The sequence below is a fragment of the Myotis yumanensis genome, unplaced genomic scaffold, assembly GCF_028538775.1.
Source record: "Myotis yumanensis isolate MYYU_CA2020_CCGP unplaced genomic scaffold, mMyoYum1.0.hap1 SCAF_17, whole genome shotgun sequence".
NCBI classification, from domain to species: domain Eukaryota; kingdom Metazoa; phylum Chordata; class Mammalia; order Chiroptera; family Vespertilionidae; genus Myotis; species Myotis yumanensis.
In genome coordinates this window covers 32,307,551-32,322,972 of record NW_027223768.1, presented here as the reverse complement: position 1 = coordinate 32,322,972, position 15,422 = coordinate 32,307,551, and the positions used below count along the sequence as shown (strand labels likewise).

General features: G+C 42.8%; 1 protein-coding gene across 1 annotated transcript in view; it reads left to right on the top strand.

The window, feature by feature from the left end:
- Positions 1-15,422, top strand: part of LOC138995549 (membrane cofactor protein-like) — a 36,418-nt gene that overhangs the window by 12,348 nt on the left and 8,648 nt on the right. Inside the window, exons 4-7 of the mRNA XM_070396070.1 lie at positions 1,336-1,427; positions 1,989-2,186; positions 7,034-7,216; positions 11,252-11,290. Coding sequence (XP_070252171.1) covers positions 1,336-1,427; positions 1,989-2,186; positions 7,034-7,216; positions 11,252-11,290 — 512 coding nt within the window. The remainder of the gene's footprint in view (positions 1-1,335; positions 1,428-1,988; positions 2,187-7,033; positions 7,217-11,251; positions 11,291-15,422) is intronic.

Sequence of the window (15,422 nt, the reverse complement as noted above, 5' to 3'; positions counted from 1 at the left end):
TTGATGTCTGTCTCCTGAAAGGGGAAAAAGCAAAAATTGAAAGGGGAGCAAAGGACACTGGATCCTTAAATATCTGGAAGTCATGTCAGTAGGCAATAAATGGGCTTGCAAGAGTGGGGGACTTGTGACAATAATGACTGCCCACTTGGTGTCTTTGAGTTAGTGTTTTTTTGTGATCAGTAGTAGCAGTCAGTAATAAGTACATAAATCCCTGGTATCTGTGAGGACAGGGTTCTTTTTTCACTCCCTGGTTCCTACAGGCTGTTTATAAGCTGCCCCAGGAGCACGTGCATAGCTGCCTGCTGTGGGAGTGGGATGGGTAGCTGCCATTGTGCTCAGAGCTGAAAGTGACTGATATTAAATCAATTTCCATGTCCAAGTCCTGCCTTAGAAACTAAAAACCTTTCAGGGACACCAGAGTTGCAAAATAGTTACATCATGCACATTCTAGCATTGTAATTGTTGTTTAGGTGGGAAGAGAGATTCTTGGTGCTTCCTACCTTACCATCATCCCTGACTCCTCTCCTAATCTGTAATAATAAAAGGGTAATATGCTAATTAGACCAGATGTTCTTCCTGATGACCTTCTGGATGAAGCCAGGGATGCTAGAGAAGCCCAGGTCCCGGGTGCCAGAGAGAAAGAGAGACCAATTGTGAGAGAAGCCTTAATTCGTTGCCTCCTCTACACGTCCAGACTGGATTGGGCCCGAAACCTGGGTGTGTGCCCTGAACAGGAATCAAACCACCACCTTTTGGTGTACAGGAGGTCACTCCAACCAATGGAGCCACTCTAGCCAGGGCCTGAAGAGTATGCATAAGACTTGAAACTTAGGCAGCTAATTCATCTACTACTCACAGCAATCCCACGAGGTATATACTATTATCCTCTTTTCATAGATGAGGAACCTGAGAAAGAGAAAGGGCCTTGCCCAGCTCAAAGAGCAAGTCAGTTGTTGGGCTGGGACTCCAATGCAGGCAGGGAAGCCCTCGGGCCTGACCTCTCTACGCAGTCATTGTCCTGCCTGGGCAGAATGGCATGAACTCGGGCACAGGGGAATGTTGATCTGCCTGCTGCAGATAGCAGAGGCCAGACGGACAAGCACATGTGTAGATAGTTTGCTCTAGGTAAGTGTGTGCTCAAATGCAGCAACTCTCTCTTCCATTAAAATTACAGATTTAGTTAGTACTTTCATGATAGGCTATTTAAGAAACTTTTCCCTCAAACTACTATAGTGCAGAAAAACAACCATATAAAACTTTTCTTCGATATTATATGCATCATGTTAACTGGTTAAAAAAACAGCACAACAGTAATCTTTTTTTCTTCTTATTTAGATATTACTTATTTGGAACACCAGTTCTACGTTGTGAACTTGCTGGAGTTGGGAATAATGTGGATTGGAGTGATGAGCCCCCACAGTGTGAAAGTAAGTATATTCTGTCTTTAGAATTTAGAGCAGTTCTCAAACTTTTGATCTTGATTTGACTTTATGCTTTTAAATTTAAAAAGACCCCCACATAGCTTTTCTTCAGGTGGGATATGGCTATTGCTATTCCATTATATTGGAATTAACCTTGAAAAGTTTTAAAAATAATTACTAAGAACAGTAAGCATAATACATATTAATATATACAACATATTTTTAAAGGAAAACCAAAATTTTCAAAAAAAGTGAGAATATTGGCATTGTTTTACATGTTTGCAAACTCATCAATATGTGGCTTCAGTATAGACCTCGATTTAGGCTGTTGCATTAACACACCATTTGCACATTTGGCAAACTGCACTACATACTGTATGGATGAAAAAGATCATACTTTTTTTTTTCATAGAAACTTTGTTTCATATAGATATTGGATATTCAAGTAGATTGTAGAAATCATATGTTAATGAATTTATTGAAGCAGTTCATAAGTCATTACTAATGCTGTCTTAATCTTTTATCTTTTCTTTTGCCTTTCCTGTCCTCTTTTTTTATCTTTTTAAGAGATTTTGTGTCAACCACCTAAACAAATAGAAAATGGAATATTCAGCAATAGCTACAAGGATACATTTGAATATAATGAAATGGTAACTTACCGTTGTAATCCTTCGACTGGGCCAGATGAATATTCACTTGTTGGAGAGAGCAGACTGATTTGTTCTGGGCCAAACAAATGGAGTAGTGACCCTCCTGAGTGTAAAGGTAATAACATGTTTTATTTATTTTTTCATTTGTAAATAGTATGGAAATACTTTGTAAATACTCGACTAACAAGTAAACAGAATAGCTATATATGCTGTTCTGGAACTGGAGCAAGCAGGAGGCCTGGGTTGCCCCGGGCCATGGAGGAAGCCAAGCTTCCCACCTGCCCTGGCCAGCCCTGGGCTTCGCTCAAGGCTACAAAGTTTTAATTATAGAAGATAAATAAATCCCAGATATCTGCTTCCAGCCCGCCCTGGCCTCCGCTCAAGGAGGCACTGAAAAAAAAAAAGAAAAGAAAATAAGGAGAGACTGGGAGCTTGGGTTGCTGGGGGGTGTGGCCAGCCTGAAAACAGCCATCAGCCCCTCACCCAGGCAGGCCAGGCACCCCATCAGGGACCTCCACCCTGAAGGGGGTGTGGCCAGCCTGAAAAAAGCCCTCAGCCTCTCACCCAGGCTGGCCACACCCCCATGGGGTGAGGGTCCCCGCTGGGGGTTTGGCCAGCCTGCAAACAGCCATCAGCCCCTCACCCACACTGGCCAGGCACCCCAGAAGGACCCCCACCCTGATATGAGACACCCTCCAGGGCAAACTAGCTGGCCCCCACCCATGCACCAGGCCTCTATCCTATATAATAAAAGGGCAATATGCAAATTGATCCTAACAGCAGAACGACTGGGAATGACTGGTCACTATGACACACACTAACCACCAGATGGCAGACACTCAATGCAGGAGCTGCCCTCTGGTGGTCAGTGCGCTCCCACAGGGGGACTTCTGCTCAGCCACAAGCCAGGCTGATGGCTGCCAGTACAGCGGTGATGGTGGGAGCCTCTCCTGCCTCCTCAGCAGCGCTAAGGATGTCCGACTGCAGCTTAGACCTGCTCCCCACTGGCAAGTGGATATTCCCTGAAGGCTGCCGGGCTGCCAGAGGGATGTCTGACTGCCAGCTTAGGCCCAATTCCCTAGGAAGTGGGCCTAAGCCAGCAGGTGGACATCCTCCGAGGGATCCCAGACTGTGAGAGGGCACAGGCTGGGCCGAGGGAACCCACCCCCCTCGCGAGTGCACAAATTTTTGTGCACCGGGCCTCTAGTCTAATCTAATAATAGACAAACATGCTAATTGACTGTACCTTCGCTACACTTCCCATTTGCTAATCAGCGTGATATGCAAATTAACCGCCAACAAAGATGGTGGCTAATTTGCATATGTAGGCGCCAAGCAATGGAGCGAAGCCTGCTGGCCCTGGGCAGGAGCAGCAAGCGTAGGCCAGTGTGGCGAGCGAAGAGCGAAGCCAGCTGCGCCGGTCCCGCCCCAGGGCCCGAATGTCGAGCAAAGAGCTAAGCGCTAAGCCTGTTGCGCCGGCTCTGCCTCCGCGGCCCGAGCGGCGAGCAAAGAGCGAAGCCCGCCACGACGGCCTCTCCTGGCGAAGAGCGAAGGCCTGCGTTCTGGGCACCATTGAAAAACTGGTGCCAGCAGCCAGGGGAATAGGCCCCCGAGGGGCTGGGCTGAGGGACCCACCCCAGTGCACAAATTTTTGTGCACCGGGCCTCTAGTCCTATATAACAAAAGGCTAATATGCAAATCAACCAAACAGCGGAATGACTGGTTGCTATAATGCGCACTGACCAACAGGGGGCAGACGCTCAATGCACAGCGGGAGCACTACTCAGCCAGAAGCCAGGCTCACAGCTGGTGAGCACAGCGGTGGTGGCCAGAGCCTCTCTTGCCCCTGCAGCAGCGCTAAGGACCCCTTGGAGTGTGTCTGATTGCAGGTTTAGGCCCACTTCTCCTAAGCCAGCAGTCGGACATCCCCCGAGGTGTCCTGGACTCGAGGGCACAGGCTAGACTAGGGACCCCCCCCCTGCACAAGTGCTCTAATGTTGTGCACCAGGCCTCTAGTTAGAATATAAATATGAGCGATAGACTTGAAGAAGATATTTGCAAAGCACATATATATAGATCTCTGAAAACAAGTAAGAAAACATCCAATTTTTTAAAAATGGGCAAAATGTTTGAATAGACCTTTTCCACCTACGAAGATGTATGGGTGGCAAAAAAGTACATGAAAAGTTACTCAATGGCATTAGTCACAGAAATGTAATTTAAAAGCACAATGATATACAACTAAACACCTATTAGAATGGTAAAACTAAAAGGGAAAAAACCATACCATTACAAAGATATGGAGTACTTAGATCTCTCATACATTGAAAGTTAAGAATGCAAAGTGGTGTGTGTATTTAAGAAAGCATGTGATGATTTTTTATAAAGTTAAAGATGCATTCACTGTACAACTCAGCAATCCAAGTAAATTAATCCAAGTAAATGTTCACATAGAACCCTATTATGAGAATATTTATAGCAGCCTCATAATCGTCTCACATTAGAAACAGCCCATCTTTCTCAGTTGGTGAATGGCCAAACCACCATGGTGCATCCATATAATGGAATAATGCTCCGTAATATAAAGGATTGCTCGTCTAATCTTACAGGTACAGAGGTGAATCTCAAATGCATTATGCTAGGTGAAATAAGCTGTACTCAGAGGCTGTGATCCCATTATGACATTCTGGAAAAGAAGCATAGGGATAGAAAACTGATCAATGGTTAGCTGGTGGAAGGTGGTTGGGGGATGGGGACGGGGAGAGTTGATTACAAAGTGGCATGAGGGAATGTTGGAGGTAATGGAACCTTTCTGTGTCTTTACTGTGGTGATAATTACATGGTTATTATTTGTGTTGATCAAACCTCATTCAGCTGTGCACTTATAAGGATGCATTTTAACATATGTAGGTTATATCCAGTAATTCTGACTTACAGAAACAATTTCTGTGATTAATATCAGTTCAGCACAACAAGGAATAAGATCAATGAACTTGAAGTGAGGACAATAGAAACCAACCAGATGATTTGAAAGAATTATTTTTTATTATCTCTAGAAAGACTTATAACCTGGGGAACAACTAGCAGTCAAATATGCATGGAGAATAGCAAGGAGTCAAGTATGCATGTCATTGGAGTTCAGAAAGAGAGGAGAAACAACAGTATAGATGATTATTTGAATAATTATCCACATTTGATCCATAACAACCACCCCACAAGTCCAGGAAATTCAGTGACCCTAGCAGGATAAATAAATTTTGAAATTTTACCAAGAAGCTCCCGGTGAAGTAGCCAATCATGGTAAAACTTCTGAAAACAAACAAACAAAAAGCAGCCAGTGTGAGGGGGAAAGCAACACCAACATATTCCATTCGCCCCACCCCTCTCAGTAAGAATGACAGCTGACTTCTCTTAAGGAACTTGTAACTAGAAGACAATAACATCTACTAAACTGCTGACAGAGAAATAAAACAGGACACCTAGAAATCTCTGTCAAGGGAAAATATTACTAACCTACAGGTCTGAGTGTCTGCCCCCTGGTGGTCAGTGGACGTCTTTGCAACTGGTGGAGTGGTAGACAGAATGATGGACCTATGGGTCGGACACTTAGCTTATTACACTTTTATTATATAGGATAGGATTACTGGCTATATTCCCTATGCTGTACTTTACATCCCCATGACTATTTTGTTACTGCCAATCGGTACTTCTTAATCCCTTCATCTTTTAAGGAGAAATCTTTTAAAACTGAAGATGAAATAAAAAGTTCTTAAGATGAACTAAGCTAAGAGAGTTGTCACCACCCCACCTGCACTACAAGAATTGCTAAAGGACGTTCTCTTGGCTGAGGGGAAAAGATACCTGATGAACATTCAGGTCGACATGCAAAGAGGAAGAGCTCACTTCCAGTTTATTCTCATAAGATGCTCTCTGTACTCACTGCCAGTCAGTGTTTTATTTTTTTCCAAATTCTGCCAAACCCATTACTGGATCCTGACATCAATCTAGAAGGTCAGCACCAGGGTTTTTGTTCTTAAGAAGTAGAGTACAATGGGAAATACCAGAGTCTAAGTATTAACTTTTAACTTTATGTCAGGCCTGTAGGATTACATACTGGTTTACAAAGGAAAATGTCGTTTTTGGTTCCTGGGTTGGAATCCAAAACGTATGGAAACACTGCCCTGACTCCTTGGCCTTTCTGTGTCTTGAACATCCCAGTTCTTGTATGTTGTCAGTCCCTGAGAACCTTCTCTCTGCATCTCTGCAGAGCCAGCTGCTTTCCAGCTTTCACATTTGAGCGGAAGCTTTTTCTCATCACAAGAGCCTCTCCTAGGAGCCTTTGTACAGAGCAGGGCACTGGACTCAGTGTCAGCGTGAAATTGTAACAGAGCCCTAGGGCCAAAGAGCACCCAAAGGCTGTGTTTGAACTTACTAGGAAATTGTCCCTGGGAGGCAGACCTTTCTCAAAACTTGTCAATAATGGGGCGAAATGTAGGAAAGCCAATAAACCTAATGGCATCTCTTCTAGGTGGGAAAAGATGGTTGGATTGTGTGAAATCTATTTACCTGGAATTAAAATGTACGAGTAAAGTTTTTGGGTTTTTTTAACATATTTTATTGATTTTTTACAGAGAGGAAGGGAGAGAGATAGAGAGTTAGAAACATCGATGAGAGAGAAACATCGATCAGCTGCCTCCTGCACACCCCCACTGGGGATGTGCCCGCAACTCAGGTACATGCCCTTGACCAGAATCGAACCCGGGACCCTTCAGTCCACAGGCCGACGCTCTATCCACTGAGCCAAACCGGTTTGGGCACGAGTAAAGTTTTTAAAAGAAGATGAACATCCTGCCTTCCATTCCTGGCCTCTCTGTTCACAGTGGAAATGAGGACCTTGCACTCGGTTTTCTCTCCTAGGCTAAAACAGCTTTTCATTAATTCTGAAATTTCTTCACTTTTCAGTGGTCAAATGTCCATATCCATCACTCCCTAATGGAACTATTGTGTCAGGATTTGGGAAAAAATATTACTACAAAGCAGAAGTTGAGTTTGAATGCAACCAGGGTTTTTCCCTTGAAGGCAGCCGCAAAATTGTCTGTGAAGCTAATAATGCTTGGGTACCCGAGAAGCCTCGCTGTGATAAAGGTACAAAGAGTGTCTTCTACTTTTTTGTTGTTGTTTAGATTTGATATCTTTGAAATATGAATGACAGGGTAATTGAAGTGAAGCACTTTTAGTATTTATGTCTTAATATGACACATGTAGAAGTCACAAAGAATTCTGCTTTTGTTACTTGTGTATTTTCATAGGGTTGGCACATTATGTATATCACACAGGTTATTAATTTTTCTTCTTTGACTTTATGTGTACTGGATAGCAGCCATCTTTAAGAAAATTGAAGCATGGGTATTTTCATCTGAATAAGTTTAGAATGAAAAGACTTTAATTCCTAAGCGGTTAATCCAGTTGAAATTATTTTCTTTTCCATTGTTGACTTCCCCGCCTCCCAGTACCACACCTCCGATTTCGAGTCCTTCAGGTTTAGTAACATCCTACTTACACTTTCTTTTTTTATATATATATATATATTTATTTATTTATTTTTTACAGAGAGAAAGGGAGAGAGATAGAGAGTTAGAAACATCGATGAGAGAGAAATATTGATCAGCTGCCTCCTGCACATCTCCTACTGGGGATGTGCCCGCAACCACAGTACATGCCCTTGACTGGAATCGAACCTGGGACCTTTCAGTCCTCAGGCCGACGCTCTATCCACTGAGCCAAACCGGTTTTGGCCCTACTTACACTTTCAGAACCTTTTAAACTCCTGGTGATTTTTAGAAATCATTTTAATTCCTAGATATTTTTTCATAATCCTTTAACTATCTGGTGATTTACACTCATCATTTTTAGTAATGAAAGGAGGAAGCACATCTTTACAGCCATCCTACTTGTTTTACTTAATGATTCTAAACTGATTTGCCATGGTCCTCAGATGGAAACAGTTCTGTTAACTTGGCAAGTTATGTAAACCTTAAATGTGTTTATTTACATGTAAAACTGTTCAATGCCTTCCTCACTGGATGGCAGGAACCTTTAAGTGGGATCCATTAAACCATTTAGCACAGTATCTGGCATATCCTAGTAGGAAGTTGTTAAAGGAAGCTACATGCCTTAACAGCATCACTCCAGTACGTCAGTGAACAAGAAGATCCATGGCTTCTGTTTTTTGTTTGTTTGTTTGTTTGTTTTTATTTTTCGCTTAAAGTATTACAAAGGGTATTACATAAGTGTCCTTTTTCCCCCCCGCCCTTGACAAGCCCCTGCCCTCCCTTACCCCCCAGTGTCTTATGTCCATTAGTTATGGTTATATGGGTGCATACAAGTCCTTCGGTTGATCTCTTTATCCCCCCTCTCCTCCCCCCCAACCCTCCCTGGCCTTCCCACTGCAGTTTGACAATCAGTTTGAGGCAGCTCTGCCTCTGTATCTATTATTGTTCAAAAGTTTGTAATGGTCTTTATTATCCATGAATGAGTGAGATCATGTGGTATTTTTCCTTCATTGACTGGCTTGTTTCACTTAGCATAATGCTCTCCAGCATGGCTTCTGTTTTTTAACATTTTTGTTTTGTGTCATCAACGTTGCTATTTTATCCATTTTAAAAGTGATCTATCTGATGATACCTTTACAGGGTATCTACCTGATCCAGGACAAAGTTTCATTTCCTGGACTGCAAACAGTTTCATTCTTTTTCTATAGTGAAATTTCAACTGGTATTTTCGGGTGGTGTCTCTAGAACAAGACCCATATTACTACTACCCTCCACTCCCATCTCATACAGTTATTCTTTTTGTCTTTACTGGGTCCTTTTTTTAAAAAATCCTCTCCTGAGGATATGCTTATTGCTGAGAGCGAGAGCGAGAGAGAGAGAGAGAGAGAGAGAGAGAGAAGGGAGGGAGGGAAGGAGGGAGGAAAAGAAAGAAACATCAATTGGTTGCCTCCCATATGCAACCCAACTGTCAATCAAACCCACAACCTAGGTGTGTGCCCTGCCTGGGAATTGAACCTCAACCTTTTGGTGTATGGGAACATGTTGTAACCAACTGAACCACCTGGCCAGGGCTTCACCAGCATTTTCATTTGGGAATAGAAACTAAATTTTATAGCAACTGAAATACAGGGAAAAAAACTTACTTATTGAAATGAAATGGAGGACTTGTTGCATGGACTACTCATCAATGGCTCAGCCTAAGACCTGAGAGATCATTTTCATGTGGTGGAAGGAGTTGTCATCCTGATTTCAGTGCTGCTTTCTCTGGCTTCTCCTTGGTTTCAGCAGAAACAAGAGACAGGAGCAGTCGTGGGCAGAGCATTCACCTGGGCTGACCTCACTCAGGGCCCTCAATTGGTTCTGCTTTCTCATGGAACATCATTTCTGTGGGCTTTAATTTCCTGTTGGTTAATGAGGGTGTTGAACTCAAATCTCAATCATTGGCTTTCAATTTGCTTGTATATTTTCTGTTTTCCTAAGACCTTAAAAATTGAGGGAAGTTACGCATGTTAACATGGTAACTAGAACACCTTTTTATAATCCCTGTGTATCTGGCCCCTGGTAGCCTCCTTGAGTATCTCAGTTGAGCGCTATGAGGTCAGGGGAGTGGGGTGAGAAGAGATGGTTTTTGCATGTGAAGTTTATACTCATTGGCCCATCGTGTTTATGCACATGTCCTAGTGGGCATATGCACTGTGGGATACTGTTTGTTGATACGCTTTTGAACGAGTGACCATGAGAATTCATAAAGGGTTTATAAAACACCTTTACAATTTAGCATTTGAAAGAAGAGCAAATTGATTGTGAGAAAACTTTATAGGGGTTTTGTATTTTTTAATAATTTTTTTACTGTTGATAGTTTATATATAATTTTTTATTGTTGAAAGTTTATATATTTTTTATATGCCCACTTTTTCCCCCCGTTGACTCCTTCCAGTCTCCCTCCCCTCAACCCAGGCCAAGTTTATAAACTATAGAGTTTTTTATTTTTTTAATATTTTTTATTGTTTTCAGAGGGGAAGGAGAGGGAGAGAGAGAGAGAAACATCAGTGATGAGAGAGAATCATTGATTGGCTGCCTCCTGCAGGTCCCACATTGGGGATTGAGCCTGCAACCCAGGCATGTGCCCTGAACCATGGTCTCCCTGGTTCATGGGTCGACGCTCAACCACTAAGCCAGTGGTTCTCAACCTTCCTAATGCCGCGACCCTTTAATACAGTTCCTCATGTTGTGGTGACCCCCAACTTCGTTGTTACAAATTGAACATAATTAAAGCATAGTGATTAATCACAAAAAACAATATGTAATTATATATGTGTTTTCCGATGGTCAAAGGGGTCGCGACCCACAGGTTGAGAACCGCTACTGACTAAGCTATGCTGGCTGGGCAACTATAGCATTTTTTTAAATATTAAAAATCAAAATTTTTCATCTGCCTGTGAAATATAATTTGTTATTAGTTAAAGAAGGAATCAGTAGTAACATGTAATAATGATAAAGGTAGGTCTAATTCTGCTTATATGAAAAAATATCCAAAAAGTGCTGAGTGAAAAGAAAAGGATAGAAATTATGTACTGTAGCATAATGCTGCTTGAATGGTATTTTTGAAAAGAAACATATGTTTAGCCCTGGCTGGTCTGGCTGGGTTGGTTGAGCATCCTCCCAAGCACTGAAAGGGTTGCTAGTTTGATTCCTGGTCAGGCCACATGCCCATGTTGCAAGCTCAATCCACTATCGTGTTATGTTCATGAGGCAAGCAGTCAATGTTTCTCTCACATCGATGTTTCTTTCTCTCCTCTCCCTTCCTCTTTCTCTAAAAATCAATAATAGCATATTTTAAAAAATAATAAACATACAAATGGTTATTTTGATCACTTTTATAAACTACTTTTAGTTAACTTCTGTTATTTCCATTTATAAATACAAAGCTGTAGTGAAGATTCTACTACATTGTTATGTATTTTTAAAATACATATTTAGATGAAATGCCCAGAAGTAGAATTGTAAAGTTCAGAAAGTATCTGAATTTTTTATTTTAATGACTAATTAATATTTTTTTAAAATAAAAATTAAATTCATGATATCGTATTGATAAGGCTGATGAATGGTATCAAAATTGTTTTTGCAGATGTCAAGCCTATTCAACCAACCAAGCGTCCAGTTCCAGGTAGTCCAGATTCAAAAACTCTTTGTCCTACTTCTACTGTTAAGAAGTTTATAACATGATGGGTGGAAAATGAAGTCATGTATTAATTTTCATTTCTTTAATTATCAGATAAGCTTTTTGGTCTACTTTACTTATTTATGTCCTTTGTTCTATTAGGTTTCTTAATTATTTGTGTTGATTTATCAGAACTCATTATAAATTTAAGCCTCTTTTACTTGAAGTGAACATTGTTTTCTAGGTTCCCCCCCCCCCCCCCCATTCGTTATTTTTACCAGTCAGTTACCTTTGAAGAATTTCGTACTATTGGGTATAGATTGCTTTATAGAACTTTCAATTACATAAGTAGTAGTATATGAATATAAATTTCTAGAATTTCAAATATTACAGAGTAAAGAATCTCCTCTTACTCTAGTCCATTATTACTGTTTCTATACATTAATATCCTATATATGTAGATCTACATATTCTGTCAATTTTTCTTTTATCTTAAAAACAGCCTCATGCTGTTCATGTTTTCCTAAAACTTTTTACATGTACCATCTTAGATTTGGGTTTGTATTTAGATTTATTCCCATCCTTTTAATGATGACTTTAATATATGCCATATTTTACTCTTGCAATGGTCATTGATATGTGCAGAAGCTTTACATTTATAGGTTGCTAGCTATATCCATCACTTCCCTAATGGCTGGCTATGAGTGTTGTGTCTTTCTATAAAAGCTTTAGGTCTACCCCACACTTCAGTTACATAAACATTTCAACCTTGTGTTCTGGTTGCATTTTTGCATTTTTTTAAAAAACATACTTTTATTGATTTTAGAGGGAAAAGAAGAGGGAGAGAGAGATAGAAACATCAATGATGAGAGGGAATCATTGATTGGCTGCCTCCTGCAAGCTCTCCATTGGGAATGGAGCCCACAACCCAGGCATGTGCCCTTGACTGGAATCGAACCCAGGACCCTTCAGTCTGCAGGCCAGCGCTCTATCCACTAAGCCAAACTGGCTAGGGCACATTTCTGCATTTAAATTGTTGGTACATCTGAAATACTCATTCTATACAAGAGGCCCGGTGCATGAAATTCATGCACTGGGGGGCGGGGGGGGGGGGGGGGGCTCGTCCCTCAGCCCAGCCTGTGCCCTCTCACAGTCTGGGACCCCTCAGGGATGTCCACCTGCTGGCAGTCAGATATCCCTCTTGCTGTCCGGACTTTCACAGTCCAGGACCCCTCGCTCCTTACCACCCACCTGCAGCGGAGGCGGGAGAGGCTCCCGCCAACACTGCTGCACGCATAGCCGTGAGCCCAGCTTCTGGCTTTGCGGCACTCCCCCTGGGGGAGCGCACTGACCACCAGGGGACAGCTCCTGCATTGAGTGTATGCCCCCCTGGTGGTCAGTGTGTCAAAGCGACTGGTTGTTCAGCTGATCATTCCGCCGTTTGGTTGATTTGCATATTAGAGTTTTATTATACAGGACTAGAGGCCTGGTGCACGAAATCCATGCACTGGGGTTGGGGGGTCTCTCAACCCGGCCTACGCCCTCTTGCAGTTCAGGACCCCTCAGGGATGTCTGCCTAAGCCGCCACTCAGATATCCCTCTTTCAATCCAGGGCTCTTGCAGTCCAGGACCCCTCGCTCCTTACCGCCCACCTGCTGCGGAGGTGGGAGAGGCTCCCGCCACCGCCGCTGTGCTCGCCGGCTGTGAGCCCAGCTTCTGGCTTAGCGGGGCTGTTGGGGGGAGCACAGCTCAACCAGAAGCTGGGCTCGCTGCTCCTTAGTGCTGGCCCCGCCCCCCACCCTCTGGTTGACGGGGCCGGTCCAGCCAGGGAAGGGGCTGTGGGAGGTTTAGATGCCGTGGTTGTGTGCCATCCAGCCTCTGTGGAGGCGCCAGGCCTGTGCTGCCACCTCTTAGGAAGGCAGCGTGGAGCCTTGTCCCACCTCTGCGGAGGCGCCGGGACCTTGCCACTGCCTCTCCACCGTCTCTGCAGAATGGGGGATCCTGCGACCACCATGGCTGGCCTGGCAGCGCAGGCTTGCTGGACCCGCGCCCCCCCCCCCCCCCCGCCCCCCGTTGTTCAGGAAGGTCGTTCCACCATCCGGTCTAATTAGCATATTAGCTCTTTGTTATATAGGATTATATAGGACTAGAAGTCTGCTACATGAATTCATGCGCCAGTGGGGTGCCTTGGCCTGGCCTGTGGGATCAGGCCAAAATGGGCTTTCTGACGTCGCCTAAGGGGTCCCAATTGCGAAATGGTGCAGGCCAGGCCGAGGGACCCGGCTCACTCTGCAAATGCCCTTTGAGCCTCGGTGCTACCCAGGTGACGACAGCTGGGTAGGGACCATGGGGAGGTAGGCTCCAGGGCATGTCTGGCTCATCTTGCCCCACCAGCCACCTTCATTTTTTTTTTTAACGTATTAAAAATGTGTCCTTATCCCCCCATTATCCCCCCCCCCCCTCATGCCCTCACCCCTCCTTGTGTCTGTGTCCATTGGTTAGGCTTATATGCATGTATACAAGTCCTTTGGTTGATCTCTCCCCCTTACCCCCACCCTCCCCTACCTTCCCTCTGAGGTTTGATGGTCTGATTGATGCTTCTCTGTCTCTGGATCTGTTTTTGTTCATCAGTTTATGTTGTTCATTATATTCCACAAATGAGTGAGATCATGTGATATTTATCTTTCTCTGATTGGCTTATTTCACTGAGCATATGCTCTCCAGTTCCATCCATGCTGTTGCAAATAGTAAGAACTCCTTCTTTTTTATAGCAGCATAGTATTCCATTGTGTAGATGTACCACAGTTTTTTAATCCACTCATCTGCTGATGGGCACTTAGGCTGTTTCCAAATCTTGGCTATGGTAAATTGTGCTGCTATGAAGATAGGTGTGCGTATATCCTTTCTGATTGGTGTTTCTAGTTTCTTGGGATATATTCCTAGAAGTGGGATCACTGGGTTAAATGGGAGTTCCATTTTTAGTTTTTTGAGGAAACTCCATACTGTTCTCCACAGTGGCTGCACCAGTCTGCATTCCCACCAGCAGTGCACGAGGGCTCCTTTTTCTCCACATCCTCTCCAACACTTGACATTTGTTGATCTGTTGATGATAGCCATTCTGACAGGTGTGAGATAGTACCTCATGTCATTTTGATTTGCATGTCTCGGATGATTAGTGACTTTGAGCATGTTTTCATATGTCTCTTGGCCTTCCTTATGTCCTCTTTTGAAAAGTATCTATTTAGGTCCGTTGCCCATTTTTTGATTGGGTTGTTTATCTTCCTTTTGTTAAGTTGTATGAGTTCCCTATAAATGTTGGAGAGTAAACCCTTATCGGTGATAACATTGGTAAATATGTTCTCCCATGCAGTGGGCTTTCTTGTTGTTTTATTGATGCTTTCTTTTGTTGTAAAAAAGCTTTTTATTTTGATGTAGTCCCATCTGTTTACTTTCTCTTTAGTTTCCATTGCCCTAGGAGCTGTATCGGTGAAGATATTACTTCAGCATATCTCTGATATTTTGCTCCCTGTGGATTCCAACGGCATATTTCACAGACCTAAAACGAATTGTCCAAAAATTCATCTGGAATAAAAAAAGACCCCGAATAGCTGCAGCAATCCTGAGAAAGAACAACCAAGTTAGGAATGATTTCAGTACCAGCTATCAAGCTGAATTACAAAGCCATTGTTCTCAAAACTACCCGTTACTGGCACAAAAACAGACATATAGACCAATGGAATAGAATAGAGAACCCAGAAATAGATCCAAACCACTATACTCCATTAATATTTGACAAAGGAGGCAAGAGCATACAATGGAGTTCAGACAGTCTCTTCAATAAATGGAGTTGGGAAAATTGGGCAGTTACATGCAAAAAAAAAATGAAACTAGACTACCAACTCACACCATACACAAAAGTAAATTCAAAATGTATAAAGGACTTAAATGTAAGGTGGGAAACCATAAAAATATTAGAGGAATCCACAGGCAGCAAAATCTCAGACATATGCCGGTCACCTTCTAAATAATTTTCTTTCAATGTGCATGAATCCGTGCACCAGGCCTTTAGTCAATTTATAATATTTTATAATACTACTATGAAATAGGAACATTAATATAATTTATATGAAGAAAATAA